General features: G+C 39.3%; 1 protein-coding gene and 1 pseudogene across 1 annotated transcript in view; one reads left to right on the forward strand and one right to left on the reverse strand.

Moving 5' to 3' along the window:
* Bckdhb (branched chain keto acid dehydrogenase E1 subunit beta) overlaps positions 1–18,758 on the reverse strand; it is a 189,557-nt gene extending 170,799 nt beyond the window's left edge. Inside the window, exons 1-3 of the mRNA XM_076859981.1 lie at positions 18,535–18,758; positions 5,866–5,943; positions 4,124–4,192 (exon numbers count right to left, since the gene is read on the reverse strand). Of these exons, the coding sequence (XP_076716096.1) occupies positions 4,124–4,192; positions 5,866–5,943; positions 18,535–18,730 (343 nt within the window). The 5' untranslated portion in view covers positions 18,731–18,758. The remainder of the gene's footprint in view (positions 1–4,123; positions 4,193–5,865; positions 5,944–18,534) is intronic.
* Positions 6,701–9,960, forward strand: LOC143401687 (mediator of RNA polymerase II transcription subunit 28-like; annotated as a pseudogene).
* Positions 18,759–24,613: the final 5,855 nt, after the last annotated feature.

Below are 24,613 nucleotides of genomic sequence, written 5' to 3' on the forward strand. Positions count from 1 at the left end.
TCTCTCTTCCTTTTTTCTTGGCATTGCTTCTAATTATGCAGTTCCTTCATTTAAAAATTCAGTGGCATTCAGCTTTACAATATTGTGTCAGTAAACCTGCAATCTTTCCACTCTGCCTTATGATGGAACATAAAATGCCTCATGACAGTTCCAGAGTACTCGAACAATACAGGATCTCATTACAAAGTGCAGACTGCCACCTACTGATCATGATCCCTTCCCACTCAACACTCAGATTTCTCCAGTAAGTGAATTGGTCCCTCACCAGAGGTTTTCATTACTAAACTCATTTAATACAATGTATTTAATTATATCAATATAATTTTTAGCTTTTTTAAATACAATCTTTTAGAATAAACAAAAAGAATACTAAGCAGACATAGTATATGTATTTTCGGTATAGCTAAAAATTACAGGTCTACATTCTAAAGAGCAGAGATTACTTAAAAAGGATGTTTTGGGGTTTGGTTTTCGTTTTTGTTTTGTTTTGGTGTCCTCAATGTGTATGAATGGTATTTTTCTATATGCAAGAAAAAATCTATTTTAATATATATTTCTCTTCACAATTCCCTCTATCGTACATTCCTAAAAACAGAAGTTCACTTGCTCTCATTAGAGTGGTGATTGCTTATCTTGATCTAGTTGGAATTATTAAAAGTTTAAATTCATAATTCTAAAGTTATTGTAACAATTCACAGCAGCTACTGACAATAAAGCTAAAAGAGTTACATAGCCATGAATTATCTCAGCCCCTTGCCATGTAGACATAAATCTGCAGGTGCCCTCCAACATTACTAAACGTTTTTCTCAAGAAGGAGTTAGTGTTTCTCTGTTTTAACCTTTTTTAAAAAAAAAATTACTTCAGACCAACATATTTAAGGAAGACAAGAAAATCTCTTTCTGAAGCAGAAGACCATTGTCTTCTGGAGGAACAAGTAAATTCACTCAACAAAATTCATTTAACAAATACTACTTGACAAGATTGATTTAGTGCTAAGATTCACAGAGAGCTTAAAGATTTGTTGTCTTTGAGAAGCTGTCTAGTAGAAGATCTGATAAGGAGATGGTTATAATATAACTTTCAAGAAGTAAGAGACAAGAGCTATAGCTCAGAGGTAGAGCATTTGCCTAGGATGTGCAATGCCTTGAGTTTGATCTCCAGCACTGCAAAAACAACAACAAAAAAACAAGAATAAATAAGAATACAATCTAACCAAGGGTAAAATAATGCCTGAGACTATTTGGAGGTGGGGGGCGGACTTTTCAGAGGAAACCTTCTGAAGAAGAAATTAGAGTTTGCCAGATAATCACATGGGGGAAGAGAGATCCAGATAGCATATACAAAATGACAGAGAGCTCACAAGACACATCAAGTAACATTAAATTTGTAAACAGTAGAGTGGATAAGGTCAAGTGGTTAGCTAGGTAGATCTCAAAGTCTTTTGTACATTGTGCTAAGAAAAGTGAATTTTAGAATGATAACATTGGTAACAAGGTAAAGAATGGATTGAGGGAAAGTGAGACCAAAGGAAGGGTGATTACTAAGAAATAAAACTGCCTAGGCATAGAAAATTAAAGATCTGAAGTGCCAGGGCAGTAAGAATGGAGGGGCTGGATTGAAGAGAAACTACGAAGATGAAATTTTCAGATTTGACTGGATGTGAGAAATGAGAAAGAAGGAAGATATGAGGACCATCTCGTTTTGAGCTTGGTAACTAAATGGATGTTGATACAATCACCAAGATAGAAAATGCAGCAGAAGGCACAGATTTGCTGTGTGGGTGTGATGAGTTTAGTTCCGGAAATGTAGCATTTTTAAGTGACTGTGTGACACTGGGGTGAACATGTGCAGTGAAGGACTGGGGTTGTAGCTCAGTGGTAGAGCCCTTGCCTAGCATGTATGAAGCACTGCATTCAATTTTCAGCACCACATATAAATAAATTAAAAAATGAAATAAAGGGCCATCAACAACTAAAAAAAGAAAAAAAGATATGCAGTGAAATAGTGAAGATATAGATTACAGCTCAGGAAAGAAGTCTAGATTGGAGGCAAGAATTCAGAAGTTTGTGTGTAACAGGTGCGTGGATGAACTGCCCCAGATAGAATGAGAATCATGGTGAGAATCTGGTCAGAAGGTCCACTGAGGACTTACCAGCTTAAACAAGTCCACGGCATGCCACTACAGTTTCAGAAAAGACAGGACAGCGAAAGCCAAAAATAGTTCAGCAGCATAACTACACCAGGCAGAAAAAAAGGCTACAAAACTATATACAAAGTGTGCACACATTATCTAACATTTTAAATTATTCAATATTCAAAAGTACATATTCCAGGATATGCAGTTATCTCTAGTTTATCTTTAGAAGTATGTAAGCAATTTTTATTTTGTCCTCTATGTTTTTCTGTCTTTCCCATTTTTTATACAAATGGGAAAGTTGCTTAGGACCTCACAAAGTTGCTGAGTCTAACTCTGAACTTGCTATCCTCCTGCTTCAGCCTCCCAAGAAGCATTTAAAGGTTTTTAAATGTTTTCTTAAAGATCTACAAGTTTGTAGGAGTGTCAATGATTAGGAAAGATCATCTTTTGCTCACTATCTCAAACTCTAAACAGCTGTTAGAATAGACAAGTAGAAGGCAAAGGGACTAGATCCAAAAACTCAACTTGCCACAGATGGAGTAAAAAAAAAAAAACTATAAGTGCCCAATAAGTTCCCAATGGTCTCTTTGATTTAAGTACATCATAACCTCACAGAGAGTACAATACAGAGAGAGACAACAATTTTTTTTTTTTTTTTTTTTTTTTTTTTGCATTGGGGATTGAACCCAGGTGCACTTTACCACTGAGCTACAACCACAGTCCTTTTTATTTTTTTATGTCAGGTCAGGGTCTAGGTAATTTGCTGAGGGTCTCACTAAATTCCTGAGACTGGCCTCAAATTTGCAATGAGATTACAGTCCTGCCTAGGATTACAGGCCTGAACCACCAGACCTGGAAAGAGATTATTTTAAGAAAAAAAAAATCTGAAAAGACACTCACTCCTCACCCTGTGCACACACATGAGCAGTACAGGGCAGGGTAAAGGTAAGAAGAGAGGGAAATGTCAACTCCTGCAAACTCTGAACCACTCTGTGGACTTCCAGATGAGATAAGACTGAGAGAAAAAAATAAAATGTCAAAAGCAGCTCAGAGGCATCCTTAACCATGGGGGTGGAAATACATTCCTCACATAGCATGTCAAGAGTGGGAACTGAGAGCTCGCCAAAACGAATTCTGTCAGTTCTAAGTTGGACCCAAAAGAAATAAATAAAAGCAATAGGCAGAAATCAATCCCATGCCAGGCAAAAGACAGAGCAGCTGGGTTGAAGTGGGCATTAGATAGTTAAGTTTATGTCATCTTGGCCAGGCTGTAATGTCCAGTTATGTGGTCAAACACAGACTCAGAAGTTGCTGTGAAGGTATCTTTTTTTAAGATGTGATTAATGTTTAAATCAATAGCTTTGAGTAGAGCAGTTTACCATTTGCAATGTGGGTGGGCCTCATCCAATCAATTTAAAGCTTTAAGAGAAAAGACTTGAGGTTTCCCAAACAAAAAGGAATTTGGCCTCCAGACTAAAACACAGAAACCCTGCCCGAGTTTCCAGCTTGCCCTACAGACTTGCCAGCCCCCACAATCATATGAGCCAATTCCTTAGGAAATAAATCTCTCAGTCTTTCTCCCCAACAAAGATGAAATTTGTTAATAGACTACCAAGCAGAATCTTGAACTGGAAGAAAGGGAACTGAAGTCCCAGGCCAAGGCATGCTGCAGGAAGATGCCAAAGGTTCTTGAACAGATGGGTGACAATACATTGACTATCATTTAGTGAAGATTATTTTGGAATCTCTAATCTGTGTGATATGAAGTAGATCAGAAGATACTAGAGTTAAAACACATTTTGAGAAATCTAGGCCACAGGACTCTACAGGTGGCTGAGGAAATGAAAAGGTACTCACCCATGTAATAAAGATACAGAAATTTAACAAAGTATACTTTGTGGGGTTTTTTGTTTGTTTGTTTTGTTTTGTTTTTATCTTGAAGTAAAAGTCCTACAGGAATACTATTCACATAGATATTAACCTACCATACTTGTCTCGCAAGCCAACAGTGCATCTGAAGACTCCACCAAAGGCAACATCTTCGCCAAATATTACTGGAAAAAAAAAATGTTTAAAGACGTCATTTTATATTCATGAGAAATAAGCAATTAAAATGTTTATATTTTAAATCATTAAATAGAAATGGACTAAAGATATAGCTCAAGGTCTCTCAACTTGGATATTATTAATAATTTGGACTAGATAAATCTTCTGTTGGGGAGACTTTCCTGTGCATTGTAGATATACAGCAGAATCCTGGTCTCTACCCACTTGATGACAGCTGCCCATCAAACACATAGCTGTGACAACCAAAACTGTCTCCAGACACTGATAAAGGCATGGGAAGCAGAGTACGGGTGGAAAGAACTCCCTGCAGAGACAGAACCACTGATCCTGAATCTCATCTTGTTTTATCCAGGAAGAAACGAGGCCAGAGGAGTAGTAGAGTGACTTGCCAAGTCAAAAAGCCAGCCAGAACTGTGACTCACAGTCCTGGTTCCCAGGTCTGTGGTTTTCTTAAACATAGTGTTCAGTAAGAGTCAGCCCTCCGAGGAGCTGAAGGAGGAGAATTCCAAGCTAACAGAAGGGTCTCACATAAAAAGGGACTTAGACTGTGTAAACAGACAGGAAGCAAGTATGGTAGAACACAGCAGCAGAGGAAAGATTGGGGTCAGTGGAAACTAAGAGGAGCCTTTTAGTAAGGCAAGAATAAATTAAGGGGTATTCAGAGAGCCCAACACTAGTCCCATGAATGCACCTGAGAGTTTTATGGACCGCAAGAAAATAAGTCACCCTTCTCTACATTCACTCACCTAGTTCTATCATTCTCAGATAACATTCAAAACAAATCAAGGTCTAGTAATTTTCCAGTCTAGCTCTCACTTCCTTCAAAAAAAAAAAAAAAAGAAATTACCTGTTTTTCACTTCACTTAACTTTAAAACAAAGGATTCTCAAGTGGACCAGGGACGGTGGCACACATCTATAATCCCAGTGATTCAGGTTGCAAATTCAAGGCCAGCCTCAGCAATTTAGCAAGACCCTCAGCAGCTTAGGGAGACACTGTCCCAAAATAAAAAATAGGAAGGACTGGGGATGTAACTCAATGGTAAAAGCCCCTGAGTTCAATCCTCAGTATCAGAAAAAAGGATTCTCAAGGAAAAGCCCAAGGTATAGTAAAGTGAGAGTGTGTGTATGTGAAGTAAATCCAACCAAATCTAGAAAACACAGAAGGACAACTTTTTATACCAATCATTAATAAGATAAAAATGAAATTGCTTATGAAATTATGTATAAATACTAAAATTATTATTTCTAAAAGAAATATTACAAGTTGAATGACATGTAAAAAGTCAAAAAGTATAGAAATCAAATCTTCATTTATAAATTTGTATCTGAATGACCTGGTATTATCTGAGTTTTTTCCTGTACATTAGAGAAACAGAAGTACAAAGTAGATATTAATCCAGAAGAAATTACTATAATATTAGGACCATATGTACTATGAAAACTGACCTAATGTCAACATACATGAGAACTAGTAATGAGTGGATACAGACATGTGCTAATAGTGCAGTTGGTTCTTCAGCCGTATATATTTGATCAGGTCTTTCAAAAATTTCTGGTTAATATCTACAATGTTAACCTTTGAGCTCCATACAAATTTTTCAAGCAAATTTTTAATTCTGGCATAAGCAACTACCACAATTGAACGTAGATCAACGTTACCTGCAGTAGGATCTTTAGCCAGTGAGTTATCCAAGGCGCTTGTTATTGACTGAAAAAGATTCATTTTTTGAGTTTGCCCTGTGGAAAACAAAAAATAGACTATTTGGACATTGTAAAATATGCAAAAATAACCAGTTTCTTAACAATTGACTACAATATAATTAAAATCAAGGTAGAAAGAAAGGCACAGAATATATCATGTGAATTTACTGGATTCTTTACAAGGATGCTTGGTCTATGGGATATAAAAAAGCAATAAAAATCTGCAGAAGCTAGTTGATGAGGTAAAACTTACCAATAGCAAATAATTTATAAACAATTTTTTAAAATGAAAAGGGTATATAATCAAGCAAATGAATATACACAGATAATAAAAGCTACAGAACCTTAAGGTGAGATTGAGAGCCAGAGTGCAAGCAGTCTCACCCTAGACAGATGTTAGGAATCCCAACCATAAGGAATACACAGGACCAGTGGCATGTGTTAAATATGCCAAGGCAGGCTACCCACAAATAAATTTAGGTACCCAGAACAACATAATCCCACGCCTACACGTCCTTCCTACTATCTCATTGCTAGCAGAATCTCTGCAAGTCAATACCTGTCTCCCTGAATAGACTTTTGGGAGGAGTAAATGGAACAAATACATAAAACACTCAGAACAGTACCTGGCACAGTGAGTGCTAAAGAAATGTTAGCTATTTATTGTTAAATTCTGGACTTTGTCCATGTGCTTCCATTTGACATTAGCATTATTATAAATGGTTTATCTGATAAAGTTCCAAATGTTGCAATTCAGAAACATCATGACTTTGAAGCTTTGACTGAGGCCTAGATGTCACAAGGTGCCCTAGAACTGAAGTTCAACTCCTCTCCAAAAGCACTATTCAGAGCACAAACAGACTCCTTCATGAATCTCCTGATCCAGAGGCCCAGTCCTACCTTGGTCTATCCAGTGGTGGCCACCTTGACCTGCTGATTACCCTGGCCAATGTCCAATCTAATCTCCATGCTCTTCAGTCACCCAACCAATGTGTCCCAAAAGTTAAGGCTTAATTCCCAGTATGGGTCATAACAGCTACTTCTGTTTCCTTTCACCCTCTGACCATGGAACACTGGTCACTTAACCTCTTCCTGAAAGCCCAACTTCTTCCCTAGCCCAGCCCAGCTCCACAGCCAGCTCTGACCTATAAATCCTCAGCTCTTCCACTATCCACTGACATGTCTCTCTGATCTTTTAAATAGTGCTGAGGCCCATGCTTCAGGTCTTGCCAATCCCTTATGAGATATGCCCCGTTGCCCTCTGTGCCCAGAATAATAGTCTTTTTATACTTTTATTCCTGGTGAAGATGATAGGAATTTACTCAGCAAATCACTGATATGTCATCTTTGTCAAAGGAAACACAACCACACCATGTGTCCACGATTACATCACAGTTGATTTTTCACCAGGCTAAGACTTTATCCCTTTATAGACAATTTTTCTCAAATTCTTGGCTACTCTATGAATATCCCTACAATATTTATTGGTGCTCAGCATCACACGATAACAGTTTAGGGTAAAATTTCCTCCTACTCACAATAAAATCCCCCACTCTTTTTCCTGTGTCATTCATTTCAAAGAGCAATGTTTATATTTGTCTGTTAGGATTTTCATAGTTAGCCACAGCAGAATTAAAATGCCTCATCATCTAAGCTGGTCTGAATTTTTAAGTCCGCTTACTGAATGCCCCCAAGACTTTTTTATTTTTATTTCTCTCTCTCTTTTGCATTGCTGAGGATTGAACACAGGGCCTCATGCATGTTAGGAAAATGCTGTATCAGTCAGTGCCCACTAATTCCTCTTATTGCTTTGCAGCTCTGCAAGATTTTAGCAGAAGAAAAAGCAAAAACTTTAACAATAGAACCCACACAAAGTAAGTCTGGAAAGCATTGCTTGATATCACAAAGAATGCACTCATATGGGATAACATAAAAATAAGGGTATTTAGAATTTATATTTTCACGTGAGCACAAAAACTATGCTTTCACTACTGAAAATTTTTACCAAATGGATTTAAAATTTTAGGGTTTGGGATTAATTACTCATCTACTCAATGCTTTTACAAGTTATAAATGCCAATTTTAATATAGCAACATCAACTACCCATTCTTTTTCAAGTTGTAGCATGATTTTTGGATGGAACAGGAAGAAATCATATTATTCATAGGTAAAATATTTTGAAATGTGTGTTTTCTTGAGAATTATGTATTTGAGGTTACACCAAAGACCACCCATAGAATATGCCTTTATTCCCTAATTAGATAAGCCCAGCACATGCTAACCAAGGCTGTACTACTGGTAAGATTTTGAAAGAAAGGAAGGAAAGAAGGAAGGAAGGAAGGAAGGAAGGAAGGAAGGAAGGGGATAGGGATGTTGCTCAGTGGTGAGTGCTTGCCTTGCATGCGCAAGTTCCTGTGTTTGATCCCTGGCCTTGAAAAAAAAAATCATAATACTAAGAAATTACTAAATGCAAATGTCAAATTATGAATGTTAATAAATGGCTGACAAGTTTCAAAACAGATAATTCTTTTTCAAGACAAAAAGTTACATCAAAACCAAAACAATACAGCTGCACAGTTTCTTCTGAGGCAAGGATGTGAGTTAATGGCCACACAGTGGTAAAACTGGGCTCTGTGTTTGGGATCAATTGATTTACTGAAAGTATTTTAAGTAGAAGATCATGAATAACCACATCATCCTGGTTTCTGTTAAAAAAAAATAGTATGTCAGCAGAATGTCAAATTCTTAACAGTTTTGATTAGAGCTATATCTTCAAGACCTGGCAGGTAGTAGGTACTTGACAAATATTTGTTCACTAAATGACTAAACAAATAAGCACACATAGTTGTTTCAATAAAGGTTTTTTTAATATGCAAAAAAAAAGTTACCTACTTAAAAGAATTCATAGGAAAAAAATCTGCCAATGTCAGAATTCAAAGACAGACAACAGAAGAAGGGCAGTGGGGAGAAGTAATGTGCAACAGCAGTCTGATGGAGTAGGTCTTTGATAACTACTCCTCTGCAGTAGTGTTGAAGCAGTAGAGAAGCCTTTCCCAGAGCTGCAGCATCTGAGACACAGAGGCAAAAGAGTGCTCAAGGGGTAGTCTCCAGAAATAAGTAAGGTTAACAAAGGGCAGGTTACAACCCAAACAAAAAAACACATGCACAATAAAGAAAATCAGGGTCTTTCAGAAAACAAAAATCTACCAATACACTCAGCACAGGTGTCCTTTGCACTGTCTAAAGTTTGGTATAGACCTATGCATCAGAACTTCCTCCTCAGATGCCTCTTGGAAACTCCAACATTTAGCACACTGTCTGACACGTCCACTGAAGCATGATAAATAGGTGGCATCCATGACATCGTGTGGTATTAATCACACTGTGAAATAGGAAGATTCAGTGAGCCATTCCAGACACTGTAGCTCCACTGGGTGGTATGTTCTCCGGGCAGCTTCCAGGATCCCCACCACTTCCACCGGGACCTGGGCCAGCCCTTGCTTCTTCAGGCAGCGCCTGATGCTCTAAGAACTTCTAACAGTACCTTGGTGCACGAGTTAAAGTCAACATTTGAGGCTTGCTTTGCTTCTCTCATAATTCAGGAGTATGTTAATCACGCGGATCAGGAAGAAATTCAAACTGGTGTTGATCGATGTATCCAGAAGTTGCTGGGTATTTCAAGACAGACAGAATGCTTTTTTTTCTACAAAAACAGATTGCAACTGGGGATATAGTTCAGTTGGTAGGTGCACAAGGCCCTGGGTTCTAATCCTCAGCACCACCAAAAAATAAAAATTAAAAAAAAAAAACAGGCAGGTTGCAGTTGTTGGAAATCAGAGTAAGTTATCAAAGATGATGTCTAAGAATTAAGGAATGAATTGTAGTGGAAAGATGCACTGGAGAAGAAGCACTTGACAAAGCTGAGGCATTGGCAGCAGGTGCTGGAGGACATCAATGTGCAGCACAAAAAGCCAGGTGAATTCCCTCAGGGCTCCTTGGCCCACCTGGAGCAGGTATCTGCCAATATCTCTGCGCCTCTGAAGCAGACCTGAGAGGGGTCTGTTCCACAAGGTAGGCCCCTGCAGACAGTTTTGCCAAACTTCCTCTGCATGGCCACACATTTTAGAAAAACTATTTGCTAGAGAATGAGTTGATGTTAATGTTGTTTCCACCTAAAAATTTCCCTGAATTTTTATGAGCTGTTAATTACTTGAGTATTTTATAAAATGCCTATAGCTTGGTAAACAAAGTGAGGTTAGGTTCTTTTTTTTTTTTTTTTTTTTTTTATCTGTGGCAAAGTTTAGACTACTAGTTTGATGACACAGATTCCTGCTTTTCTTTTTTGCTTGCTTTTAATTTTTGTATGACTTTATGGTTTTTTCTTACAGTTGTTAATTTGTTATGATCTAGTTTGGTTGTAGGCCTTTCATGATAACTAGTCGTCCATGGTAAGTGTAGAAAAATATGTATATTTGTTGTCACAAAACTTGAACTACCTCAAGAAGAGGAATCTAATGCAACATTTGTAACATTTCCAGAACATTAAAGAGTGTAGATATTTTGTAAATGAATCAGAAAAAGGGTTAAAATAAGGTAGGATCAAGTAGTAATATTATAGTAGATCCTTCGGTTGATGCTGCCTTCTACTGGGTTAAGTTTATGTTCTGGGTGGTGTTACTGTTCTGAGGGATGCTGTATTAGGACTTGATGTGCATCTAGATGCCTTGCAGAAATGAATGGGTGTGAGTGACAAAACAGACCCTGTCTCCCTAGCATGACAGCTGAGACACAAATGAAGTATGAGGAGTCAAACCTTGATCTCATTCTTTTTGTTTTGGGTTTTGTTTAGTTTGCTTGTGTTTTTGTTTAACTTTTGGGGGAAAAGTTTACATGAAGGAAGATTCTTGCTCATGGATTTGATTCCAAGGGATTAGGGCTTGGTGTCAAAGGTGACTGACAGAGTAATCCCCAGCTACTTCACATCCAGAGAGAACAGGGAGCATCTCCATCAGGGAAGATATTGTGTCCTTTTATTGGAGGATGTTTTCCTTTCCCTGTTTTACACATCTCTTATTAGATTACCCTCCACCCAGCACAAACACTCCACAGTCTTCTGAATAGTCAGCAGGTTTGTGGCTCAGTGTCTTGGTTCACCTTGTCCTCTCCAGCCCTAAAGATTCCTCCCCATGCATCTAGATATTCACTCATGCTCTTGGCCTGGCCTGGACACCACCTCGTCTACAAAGCCTCCACTTTATTCCAGGGCACAGGACCTTTTGTTCCTTCCACTGTCCTTGCTAGGTCCTCACTTACAAGTTAGTGAATGGCATCTGTTTCTGTTGCCCTTGCCGCATTGTACACCCATGGAAATTAGGCATTACTCCCCTTGAATATACAAGAGCACATATTTTATGACACTTTGTATTTACTTATAATGCATTTAATCTGTGTGCTGTGTGGATGATATTTGGCTTGTAGAATACCAGCCTGAGGCTAGCTGATGCCCTTAGTTGGAATATATAGGTCAAAACTTTTTTAAAAATATTTTTAGTTGTAGAGGGACACCATACCTTTATTTTGTTTGTTTAGTTTTTTTATGTGGTGCCGGGGATCGAACCCAGTGCCTCACGCATGCTGCCAAGTGCTCTACCACTGAGCCACAACCCCAGCCCAAGACAAAACTTTTTGAAGTTATTTTTATTCATATTATAAGGGTTTAATCTGGTCATCTCGTGCTAATTAAAAGCTGTGATTGGCAGCTTGAGATTTCTTGGTTAAAAACCTAAATAAATTAAGTTTAGAGCAATCTTTCAATGATAAAAGTGTTTTGGATGAAAAGATTGGAAACTGTGCTACTTGGTGCTTAATGAAAATGTTTTGAATAATGTATATGTAAGAGTTACTGTCATTTCTTTATATTAATTCATAAGTTATCTATCAAATAAATAAAACTTTTCAATATTTAAAAAATGGGAAGATGACTAAGAAACTGCCTATTTTCCCCAATAAAACTTCTTCCAGCCCTCCAGATACCCTGTTTTCCAGGACTCACTTTCTATTTGCCAGGTATCTACCTTTATCTCATTCTAATTCCTACTAAGGGTGTTGGAATGTCTACCCCAAGTAGGATAACATGTTGCGCAAACCTACTAAACTGTAAATGAAGGGGCTAAGGATAAGTTCTATGGTACAGTGCTTGCCTAGTATGCCTGAGACCACCTAGGTTTAATCCCCAATATCCAAACAAACCAAAAATGCAAATGAAGGATCTAAAATATAATTGCCTCTTAAAGTTCCAGTATATATGACATATCTACGAAAAGGAAGAAAGTAGAGAGTACTTGAGAGGAACAGGGTCACCTAAGTCCAAAATTAAGAGGATCTACACTTTAAAGTTGAAGTATTATGGCTGGAGTCCCAAGATTACCCCATATCAGAGCATCAGGTGATTTTTGCATGAGGCCATGGGACATCCCTTCCTTTTGCTGGCTTGTTCTCTGCTCCATCTTTAAACTATATACATGCTGGTTATCTGCAACATGAATCTCTCCTCTGGGCTTCTGACTTCTATATCCAACAATCATCAATTCTCTACTTGTTGTCTTGGGCTTTTCTAACTCAAAGACAAAACCAAACATTAGATTTCTGCTCCCAATACCAGCCTTTCCCATCTTAGCAAACAACACTAGCCTCCACCCAGGTGCCCAAGCTGTAAACCCAGGGGCATCCTTAATGTCTTCTTTGAACCCATCAAATCCTACTTCCAAATAAATGACTTAATCTAGCACTGTTATATTGGGAGCAGTGACTGAATTATGGGTCTTGAACTGTCCTATGACAGTGGTGATACCTCTCTTGAGAACTCTCAGTGGGAAGGTGGAGACTGCTCAGTTGCTATGGTGACACTCTGTTCAATAGGAGGTTTTGTACCAGCCATGGAGCTATTCAGTTCTCGACCTTGAGGTTCAGATGCCAGGTGTTCAGGTATAGAAATCTCTGGGTGGAGAAAGCTGATAATTATAATCAGGCTGCTGGTACTCATGACCTTGGTTCTGCTTACTTTGAAGAACTTTCTCACAATAAATCCTTTTGATGTTTATACCTATATAATAAATGTGCTGAGCATATTGTGTATCACTATATACATATACTATATATATATATATATATATATATATATATATATATATATATAGTCAATCCCTGAGACCCAGCTTTTTCTCTATTTATGTGTCTGTCTTTTTCCCATCCCCCATCCCCTCACCACCGGGTCTGGGAACCTGAATTAATTAATGGCCCTGCAGGTCACAGCACTTTACAGCCTATGTCCAGAATTACCACCTTTTTTCTCTTCCAGAAAACTGTCTCCTCACTTGTACTGCTATCACCCCTTCAAACCATTCCCCAAAGATCTGTTACAATAAGAATCCTAAAAAGCAAACCACATCATATTACTCCTGTGCTCAAAGCCCTACAAAGACTTCTGACCACACTCCTTGTCATGTCCTCAAGGCCCTGCTTGATCCCATCCGTGTCCACCTCTACAGTTCCATTATTAACCACTGTCCCCACAGATCCCCATGGAAGAGTTCTCTCAGTTCTACCACCTAAGCTCCCTGCCACCTCAGGACCGTCACACATGCGAGACCCCTCCAGCTGGCACACACTTCACACCTCTTTGGATATTCTTTTCAGAGGGATCCTTTGAAGCCTTTCCAGGTCTCTATTATTCATCTTTTTAGAGAAAATTCCTTGAATTATTTCCTTCAAGTAACTTACTAAGAACATTTCCTAAGCTCACATGCTCACCCAATCTTTCTCTCTCTCCCACCAAAAATGTGCTTCTTCTCTGGCATTTGCCACTTGTATCAATGATATCACCACTTTACCATCCTTCCAGGTTCTCAGGCTAAAAATACTTCATACCCCTTCCCTAAGTCCCCACAGGTAAAACAGTAACAAACCTGGTCATATCGTCAAGACATACAACCCACTAGCACCATCCAAGCACAATTACATCCTCTTATACAGACAACAACAATATCTGATCTTTCAGCCTCCTTACTTCCCATTCGTTAATTGACTCTATAAACTCTCCTAATAATGTAACACAAGCACATTTAAAGTCACTTTTTTGCCCAGAAAAAAAAAAAAAAAGAAAGAAAAGAAAAGAAAAAAACACAATGGTCTTACACAGCCCAGCAAAACTTGAATCCAAATTAATGCACCCATCATAACATGAGGTACATTGAAGATAGGAAATCTGTTCCCCCCACCAACCTTTAGACTGAACTTTCAAAGTTCCATTTACTCTTTCAAATTTATTTCTTAATCCTTCTGTTTTTCCTGCAAATAAACTCAATACCTCCCCATTCCTCACATAAACACGATGCTTTCTCACTTATCTTTACTTACATCATTCTGCTCCCTATAAACTCTAATCCTGGAAAGAAGACCTTCATCCCCACAACACAGGGCTATCCAGTCTCCACCTGATCTTGGAGAGACCTGTCCACCTCAACCTGTTCAAGACACCCCCACTAAATGGTTTTCTCAGTCACCACAACACAAGCTCACCAGACTCATCTTCCTGAAAAAACACTTTCCCCCTGGTCTTTGCAGAGATGATTCTTTGTCAAAGCTCACTGTGCAGCTTAAATGTCACCTACTCAGAGTCCACCCTGACCACCAATTAATTAAGTAGTCTATTTTATATGTCAAGAGAAAACCAACAAATAATAAAAGTAAAGAAAGTATTTGCATCAGACATGGTGGCACATGCCTGTAATCCTGATGGCTCGGGAGGCTGAAGCAGGAGAATTGCAAGTTCAAGGCCAGTCTCAGCAACTCAGGCCCTAAGCAACATAGTGAGACCCTGTCTCAAAATAAAAAATAAAAAGAATGTGAAAATATGGCTCAGTGGTAAAGCATCCCTGGATTCAATCTTTAGTATCAAAAAAGAAAAACCAAAGAAAAGGATTTGTAACATATATAAAAGGCAAAAAGTTATTATCTTCATTAATATCTTAATTATACAAAATTTTAATACATAAGGCTAAAATGTAGGCTTTGGAGTCAGGCACACTGGGCTTCAAGCTCAGGCCCTGCTATTTACCAGACTTGGGAAAGCCACTAACATCTCTGAGCCTCAACTTTCTCACATGTAAAAAGAGCAAAATACTGTGTAACTCACAAGGTTATTATAAGGATTATGGACTGATCACCCTCACAACACCTGGAAAGAGTAGTTACTCAATAATGATAGAAAGTATTAATATTGGTAGAAAAATACTAAGGGCACAATTTTTAAAAAATATTTTTTAGTTGTAAATGGACACAATAGCTTTATTTATCTTTATGTGATGTTGAGGGTCAAACCCAGTGCCTCACCAGTGCTAGGCAAGTGCTCTACCACTAAGCCACAACCCCAGCCCCTAAGAGCATAATTTTTAAAATGTAAAAAAATCACAGAACATTCAATTCACAGAGAAAATAAACCTAGTGAACAAATACATGGGGAACTATTTCTCAATAGAAATTAAACAAACGCAAATTAAAACAAAGTGCAGTTAGCACAAAATCTGAGTATTGTGTATATATGTGTGTACCTGTGAATTTAGCATTAACATCTAATAAACTCTTATACATTCTTATATTTGAAATAATATAATAGTCTTATAAAGATGGGGTATAACCCAGTCATTTATAATCTATTAAGTATTCATATTTTAGGGTTAGAAATCTCACCCCTGGGGCTCTATACTGAAGAAATAATCTCAGAAACATAAAAATCATATATAAGAAATGCTTAAATTTACACTATTTATAACATTGCAAAACTGTAACAATAAAAAGCACAATAGTAATTACTGTTTCCATTTACTGAATACTTAGTTATCAAATATCATGTTAAGTATTTTATAAATATTATCTTACGTAAGCCTCCTAACTGCCTTGTGAAGTAGATATAATTATTAACCTCTTATAAAGAAACTGTGATTCCCCCATTCCCCAACCCCCGCCCCCAGTACTGGGGATGAAACCCAGGGGCATTCTACCACTGAGCTACATCTCCAGCCCTTTTTATTTTTATTGAGATGGTGTCTCACTAAGTTGTGATCCTCCTACCTTTGCCTTTCAAGTTGCTGGGATTACAGGCATGCATTACAACACCCAGCAAGAAACTGAGGCTTAAAGGGGATAAGTGATGACCTCAAAGTCACAGGTGGCAGGGACAAAACAAACCTAGGATAAGCTGATTCTAACTTTTGAATTATACTATCTCTAAGGTACATATGCTCTAAATTCTAAAGAAGTTTATAATAACTATATGTTCTTATGTACCCTTATGTGAAAAGCTTCTGATTAAATAAAGCAAATTGTATTTATATGAAGATGACAATTATAAAAAAATACACTAAGCTGGAAGGATGCACCCAAATGTTAGCAATATTTACTGAAGTGAATGGTGAAATAACTTTTTACTTTTCTTCTTTTATTTTTTTTTCTTTTGGTACCAGGAGAACTCAGGGGCACTCAACCACTGAGTCACATCCCCAGCCCATTTTTATATTTTTTTTTAGAGACAGGGTCCCACTGAGTTGCTTAGTGCCTCACTGTTGCTGAGGCTGGCTTTGAACTCAAAATCTTCCTATCTCAGCCTCTGGCACAGCTGGGATTATAGGTGTGCTCCACCACACCTGGCAACCCTTTACTTTTCTATTATGTAAATTATATGTAATATGCCTGTATTATTTTTATAAAAACATACAAATGTGACAGCACTAATATGTTAATTATTTCACATCTGTGGAAAGGGGATTAAGAAGACTTATGCCCTACTTCTCAAGCATTGCGTCAGAGTTTCTTTCTGTGAAGACAGAATTGAGGTTCATCCTGTTGGTGAAAAGCATTCGCATTCACCTTTATGGTATCTATCAACTGTTTCATAAAGCTGGGATACCCCCTTAGTAATTCTTTCTATATGCATTTTAGTACCATGGTTACAATATTTACAATATCACCTCTAGAATCTGAATGATTAGATTCCAAAGCTGGAGCTGCCACCAACACATTTGTGTCACCTTGGATAAACTATCTCAAGACTTCAGTTAATGAAACTGCAAAATGGGAATGAAAACATTACCTACCCTTTAAGTTTGTCCTAAGTATCAAATGAGATGACGAATGTAAATTTCTCAGTTCACTGCCTCTCAGTGATAAGCACTCAATAAATTCTTATTCTTGTTGGGTGCAGTGATGCACACCTATAATCCTGGTGGCTCAAGAAGTTGAGACAGAGAATCACAAGTTCAAAGTCAGCCTCAGTAACTTGGTGGAGCCCCTAAGCAACTTAGCAAGACCCTGTCTCAAATCTAAAAAATTTAAAAAGGGGCTGGGTGACTGGAAATGTAGCTCCGTGATTAAGTGTCCCTGAGTTCAATCCCTGGTCCCAAATTAAAATTTAAAAAAAAATGTTAATATTTATTATTCACAAGTAAAGACATACTTCCAAAAATGTCAGCCCTGTCACATAAAAAGTTATTAGACACGGGGCTGGGATTGTGGCTGAACGATGGTGCACTCGCCTAGCACCGGCAGGACCGGGGTTCAACTCTCAGCACCACATAAAAATAAAGGCATTGTGTTTGTGTCCATCTACAAAAAAAGATTCTCTCTCTCTCTCTCTCTCTCTCTCTCAAAAAAAAAAAAAAAGTTATTAGACATGAAAATGGAAAACATTTTCTTACAGTTTCCTGATATTCCGATGACAGACACTGGATCTTTAGGAAATTACATAAAATTTTCAAAACAAAATAGTAAAAGTTTTGCACAAAAGTCATACTATAAAGTATTTGCCAAAAACCCTTCCTATAGTTTCCACCTCCCAACACCTACATCAATTACTCTTCCTTAGCTAAGTGGCACCATGGCCCAGCACAAGGTTGGCATTACACTCAAATAGAAAGCCTACATTTTTTCTTTTTTTCCTGGGAATGGGGATTAAATCCGGGACCTTGCACATACTAGACAAGCGCTCTACCACTGAGCTACATCCCCAATCTTTTTTATTTTATTTTGAGACAGGGTTAGTAACTGGCCCAGACTGGCCTCAAACTTGCAATCCTTCTGCCTCAGCCTCCTGAAAAGCCTGGATTTTCCCGACTTAAGAACCTGTTCTGCAACCTTGGGAAAATCCATTCAGTTACAAGGTCCTGAAGCTTACTCTTACCCACCAGAGCAAAAGCCATAAATAACTCTTTCAAACGCTGCTGCTGACTAAAATCAATGGCACCTAAGGCCCAGGCTGGGAAAGAAGGGACGACAGAGGACAGAGGATTCCTTGGGCACCACCTCTCCACCTCAGGCGCTTGCAGAAGGTGGTATGCCCTCTTGCCCATCTCGAAGGTGCCCCAGGGCTGCGTCTCAAAAGCTTAGTAACAAAAACAGGGCGAGGAGTCAGACCCTGAGCCGGGGAGGGTGCTAGAGCTGGCGGGGTTTGAGCCCGAAAGGCAGGAGGTCGGCCTACTGACACCCCCTCCTCGTGAGGAAGGCGGCCCTCCTCGTGCGCGCCCGGGGACCTGGGAGTCTGGGGAGGCGGGACTGACAGGGTGGCCCCGACTCACCGTACTCGTGGGACTCCGGGTCCGGCTGGAAAGTGAAGTGAGCCACCTGCCGCGCCTGGGCCGCATCCTTCCTGGCCGAGGCCGGCTGCAGGAAGCTCCGTGCCACTGCATCGCCTCGCCACCGGTGCCAGCGCCCCTCCGCCCCGGCAGCTCGGAGCCTCAGCAGGCGGCCTGCGGCCACCACCACGACCGCCATCCCCGCTCGCCGCCCGGGTTAGCCGCTCGCTGCCGGCAAGGAGGGCGGAGACCCGAGGCGACTTCCACACTGGTCGGGCCGGAGGGGCGGACCCGAGAAACTGGCAAATCAGAGGTGGCAATTCGGAGGCGGGGACCTGACGACCAAGGCGACAGCTCCGAGTGCGCGTGCGGAAGGGCGCCCGGCGCGGGTGTCGGCCGGTGAACGCCGAGGAACTGGGTCCTGGAGGCGGAGCCTTCCCGAAACCAGCTGTGCGAACCCGGGAGCAGGCTCCTCGGCACAGTGGAACACCGTCCCTGGATTTGTTCTTTTCTATTACTATTTGCAATGCCATTTCCAGTGACCTTTTCGTTTTGAAATTAATACTTTATTGGGCTGGGAATGTAGCTCAGTGGTAGAGCGCTTGCCTAGCATATGTGAAGCCCTGGGCCCCATCCCAGCACCGACAGAAAGAGAGAGAAAGAAAATTAAAAGTTTTTTTTTTTTCTTTAAAATGTAGCCTTTTATTATTTCTTCTTCTTTGTCTCTAGTATCTCATAAGTGATGAAGGTAAGGTTACTGGTTAGCGTTGGTTATTGGTCTTCAGTTTCAGATCACTGATCAAAGCCTATGTTCTTAGGAAATACTTAATAAGCATATACAGATTTTTTTTTTTTCTCAGTGTTGGAGATCAAACCCACGGCCTTGCGCATTCTGGGCAAGCACTCTAAGCTACAAGCCCCAGCTCTCTATATATAGATTTTTATTGATTTTGGTTTTTCACATTTAGATCAGAGTGAAACATTTCATTCTAAAAATCCTATGAGTAAGAATTTGATACATTTTAGTGCAGGTGCAGTGAATATTGCCTAACCATCTTACTCTAAATAGTTTTGAAACCTGAAGAATTTTAATCATTAATTTACATTTACGATAATCAACTTTGTACATTTTATTTTAAGAAAATCCAAGTGTTTATTTGTGTCCCTGAATTCACAAATGACAGCAAACCATGTTTGTCGTATTTGATTTTGTCTCCATCAGACATTTGATTTTGTTGACGCCTGGAATCCCAGGGGCTCAGGAGGCTGAGTCAGGAAGATAGAGTTCAAAGGCAGCCTCAGAAAAAGTGAGAGGCTGAGCAACTTAGTGATACCCTTTTTTTAATTAAAATACAAAATGGGGCCGGGGTGTGGTTCAGTGGTCAAGTGTCCTTGAGTTCAATTGCAGGTACCCAATAAAAAAAAAAAGAGAAAAAAAGTCCCTCTTTATTCCTGGCTCACAACCCATCTTTAGTTTAGCAAGGAAGCAAGGGAAGAAAGAGAAGAAGTGGGGTGAGAGGAAGGGCTGAGAGATGGTTAATTGCCTGTTTTATGATTGGGATTGAGAAATAGAAATTAAGAGCTGCCAAGAAGAGAACCAGTATCTCCATTATTCATACTCCCACACTAAGCCCCAAATTTCAATATTTGGAGGTTTTTTAATCTTGTCTTTTTATTAATGTTCACTTCTGCTCTTTAATTGGGTGGGGGTTGTATTTTCATCATTATGTGCATGAAGGGTATTTTTATTTTAATGCAAGAGAAAGGTCACAAAGTGAAATTACATTTACATAATCAAATTTTAATTTTAAAATAAAATATCATGAGCAAAGACCAAAGATAAAATCAAACCATCCTTTATTTTCCCAGTTTCTTGATAATCTGAGGATTTGGAGTACTGAGGTGACTTATGCCTGGGAGAAAAATAGTAAAAGAACTAGTGAGAATTTATTGTTCAATTTATTGCTCTGTGATGTAGCAACCAAAGACAAGTCACCACCCAAATAAATAAGACAGAGTATACTTTTAAGGTGTCCCAATTGGTAGAGAATGGAGACAGCACAGTAACAACAATCAAACCTGACAGGGACATCTGGGCACTGTGGTTCATTTCTTGATCCCATCCTCTTGGAAGACTGAGGCAGAAGGATGGCAAGTTCCAAGCCAGTCAGGCCTGTCTCAAAATAAAAACTTCAAAATGGTCTGGGGATGTATCTAAGTGGTTAGAGGATTAGCCTATGTTATGGTGAGACTGCAATAAGTCACTGAGTCCATCTTAAAGCAGGAGATTGAACCATCTTTATTCACCAGCTGGTGGTCCAGATCCAATAGCTGGTGGGCAGCAAGTCCACACCCTTCAACAACCCCCCTACCCCCCTCACCCCCCACCCCTGGTTAGAGTACTCCTTAATAGTCCAAAGCCACATTAATCATAAGTGGCTGTTGTCAAGATTCAAACCCATAAACAAACATGAGATCACAAGCAGAAGGGGAAGTGGGTCAAAATGACCCTACTTGAGTATAAGTTAAAGAATGGTTATTAATGTCTAGCCAGTCATTCATTGACAGAGTACATTGTCCAAAAAACAAATGGAACCAAAAAGAGAGCAATTTTACATTGTACAAGAATTGCCATTTTGTGTAGCCAAAAATGTCATGCTAAGCTACTGTTGATGGGTACAGGGTACAGGGTGTTCCCATGGGAAAAACATTTCTTAATGACATGGAGTCTCAGGGTAAAATGGAGTCTGTTTGGTCATTGTCCAGATAGCCTGGCCCATAACACCTAGCATGCCCAAGACCCTGCTTTCAATCCCATTCAATCCCAGTTACGGGGTGAGAATTGAGGGGTGGGGGTGGGGAGAAAGAAACTGTGATAGGGACCCTAGAAGAAATGCTATGCTGGACCTACAAGATAACTAGAAGTCACCAGGCAGAACTACAAAGCAGAAGTTCTTCTAGACAAAAGACATGCACAAAGGCTCAGAGGCATGAAAGAATAAAGAGAAATATTCAGAGTTGATTAAAAAGTAGAAAAAATAGATGAAAGGGTGGTTTTGAAGGTGTTTGTGTGCTGGTCTAAGAAGTTGAGACTTTCAGCAATATCCAGTTTGGATGAACATAACACCTAACAGATATGTTGTTGTCAGTACACTGCTTTTTTTTTTTTTAAATGTTTCCCTCACCCACCACACCATTTGCCCATAGCCACGGAAACGTTTGTGTTATTAGAGCTGTATTCTCTCTCCTCCCCTAGTCAGTTTGCATTTATTTTAAGTTGTGAAACTGACTGGGTTTTTTTCCTGAGAATTTTGGAAGTGTAATTTGTTTTTGTTTTTGTTTTTGGAAGTGTAATTTTAAAAGAAAGAACAGAGCTGGGCACAGTAGCACATGCCTATAATCCCAAAAACTAGGAATGCTGAGGCATGAGGATCGCAAGTTGGAGGCCAGCCTCAGCAAACTTGGCAAGCCTCTCTCTCAAACAATAAAAAGGACCTGAGAGGTACCTCAGTGGTAAAGCACCCTGGGTTCAATCCCCATACCAATAAAAGGAAAAGAAAGTTCATGCTCTCTTTCAATACCTTTGGGAAATGCAAAAACTAGGAGATCTGGGTGATCTGATAAACCAAAAGGCCAAGGTGGCTACAATTGAGTTGCTGCTTCCATTTGTTCCAGAGACTTAACTACTTTCTGGTCTTAGGGTTCTATGAGACATCACAATATCATTAAAAAGGATTCTCCTCTTTGTCTGAGCTATTTCTGAAAAGTCCTTGCTTAGCATCTGGATGGCTGTTTTTAAGAAAAATTTTTACTTTCTCGCCTAAGGGCCTTTCTGAGAAAGGCTCACCACTCCCTCATACCAACCCCACCAGGCTGAAATTCCTGAGTCTCCCCCATCAAAGCCCCAAACCCCAAGACTTTGCCTCTCTCCATCTGTGGAGAGATGTGCCTTTATTTGTCAGCTTCAAGTGAGTATCTGCCAGGTCTCCGGCTTTCATTTCTTGCTCACCAGTTCCTTGCTTTCCTTTCAATTTCCAATTGCCTTTCTAACACCTTAATCACCCTGGTCCCATAGAGGACCCAGGACTACCAAACTGGAATACAAATCAATGTTGTTATTCACACTTCAAAATGACTCTTGGATTTCTTGGATTACTTTCTGTCACTGGGTTTTGTTTTGTTTGTTTTTGATTTTATTGTTTTGTACAGGGAATTAAATAGGGGTGCTTTTCCACTGAGCTAGATCATCAGCCCTTTTAATTTTTTTTAAGACAATGTCTTGATAAATTGCTCCGACTGGCATTGAACTTGGGATGGTCATGCCTCAGCCTCCAGAGCAGCTGGGATTACAGGTTTACAGCACCATGTCCGGCTTCTATCACTGAGCTTTTCTACCCATGCAGCTGCACCTGCTGACACCCATGTTTGCTTTTGGACAACCATCTTATATAGCAAGATACAATTTTGCAGCATGATATCCTTATATCCTTGCCATGGACCCATCCAAACTTAGAGACATCAGGGAAGGAGATAGCAAAGGAATCAAGTTCTTGCTTTTGAATTTTAAAATACATTATATATATATATATAGTTGTAGTTGGACACAATATTTTTAATTTATTTTTATGTGGTCCTGAGGATTGAACCCAAGGCCTTGCACATGCTAGGTAAGCACTCTACTGCTGAGCCACAACCCCAGCCCCTTAAAATACACTTAAAGCTGATCCCAGAGACAATAATTTGAGGGAGGAGTTTGAGTTTTAAGGACTGGTTTTGAATATTAAATTTAAGGAACCCTAATAACTTAGGACAAAAACTTGAAGACCAAAACAAAAACAAAACCAAAAAAAAACTATAAAAAGAATACAGATTGAAGAGCCAGTCTCTCCTACCTTTACATCTATGAAGGCAGATCCATAGAGAGGGAAGAGCTATAGTATGCTCTTGGAGATGGGCCTGGAGGAGTATGATCAAATCCTGCAGTTCCCCATCACAGCCTGGCATTTAGAACAGCAGAATACTTCTTCCATGTGTCTATGAGTGATGCAAATGTGGCATCAAGATCCAGAGAACGTGGGGGAGCCAGTAGTCAAAATGGTAAGGGACTTTGTGTCTACATGATATATATATATAATACTCTTACATTTAACACTAAAAAAAGACAAATTACCCAGTTAAAAGAATGGCCCAAAAACACTCATTAATTGTTGATGAGAATATAAAATGGCACAGCCATGTTGGGAGATAGTTTGGCATTTTCTCACAAAACTAAACATACTCTTAACATATAATCCAGCTATTTGGTTTCACTCAAATGAGTTGGAAGTTCATGTTCACATGAAAACCTGCACAAGGGATGTTGTATTTTATCAAATAGTTTCTCAGCATCTATTGAGATAATCATATGATTCTTGTCTTTAAGTCTATAGATGTAATTAATTACATTTATTGATTTCCATATGTTGAACCAACCTTGCATCCCTTAGATGAACCCCACTTGATCATGGTGCACTATCTTTTTAACATGTTTTTGTATGTGATTTGCTAGTATTTTATTAAGAATTTTTACATCTATGTTCATCAGGGATATTGGGCTGAACTTTTCTTTCCTTGATGTGTATTTTTCTGGTTTTGGTATCAGGTTGAGACTAACTTTATAGAATGAGTTTGGAAGGGTTCCCTCCTAAAGGATATGGAAAATAAGTCCAAGGACATTTTCCCCAAAATTGTGTCATTCAAAATCCCAGGCTTCAGCCAGAATGAAAGAACACAAAAGGAACTTGCACCTGACTGGCACCTGAACCCCACCCAATACAGTGAACCCCAGGAATTGCCTTCCTGTCCCACCCTAAACAAAGCCAATATAACCCATACCGTTGCTTCAGCCTGCTGCCATTTTCTGCCCAGAAAATGAGCCACACCAGGGTTCCACCAATTCACTCAGCAACTAAAACTGAATAAAGAAAACTCTGCTGATCTGAGGTTTGCTTCCAGTTTAGAGGAGTTTAGAGAAGAAATGATTGAGTTATGAGAGTCATTAACAAATGATTGAGTCATTAACCCCCTGAAGGCAAGTTGGGTG

The sequence above is a fragment of the Callospermophilus lateralis genome, chromosome 6 (genome assembly GCF_048772815.1).
Source record: "Callospermophilus lateralis isolate mCalLat2 chromosome 6, mCalLat2.hap1, whole genome shotgun sequence".
In the NCBI taxonomy this organism is placed as follows: Eukaryota; Metazoa; Chordata; class Mammalia; order Rodentia; family Sciuridae; genus Callospermophilus; species Callospermophilus lateralis.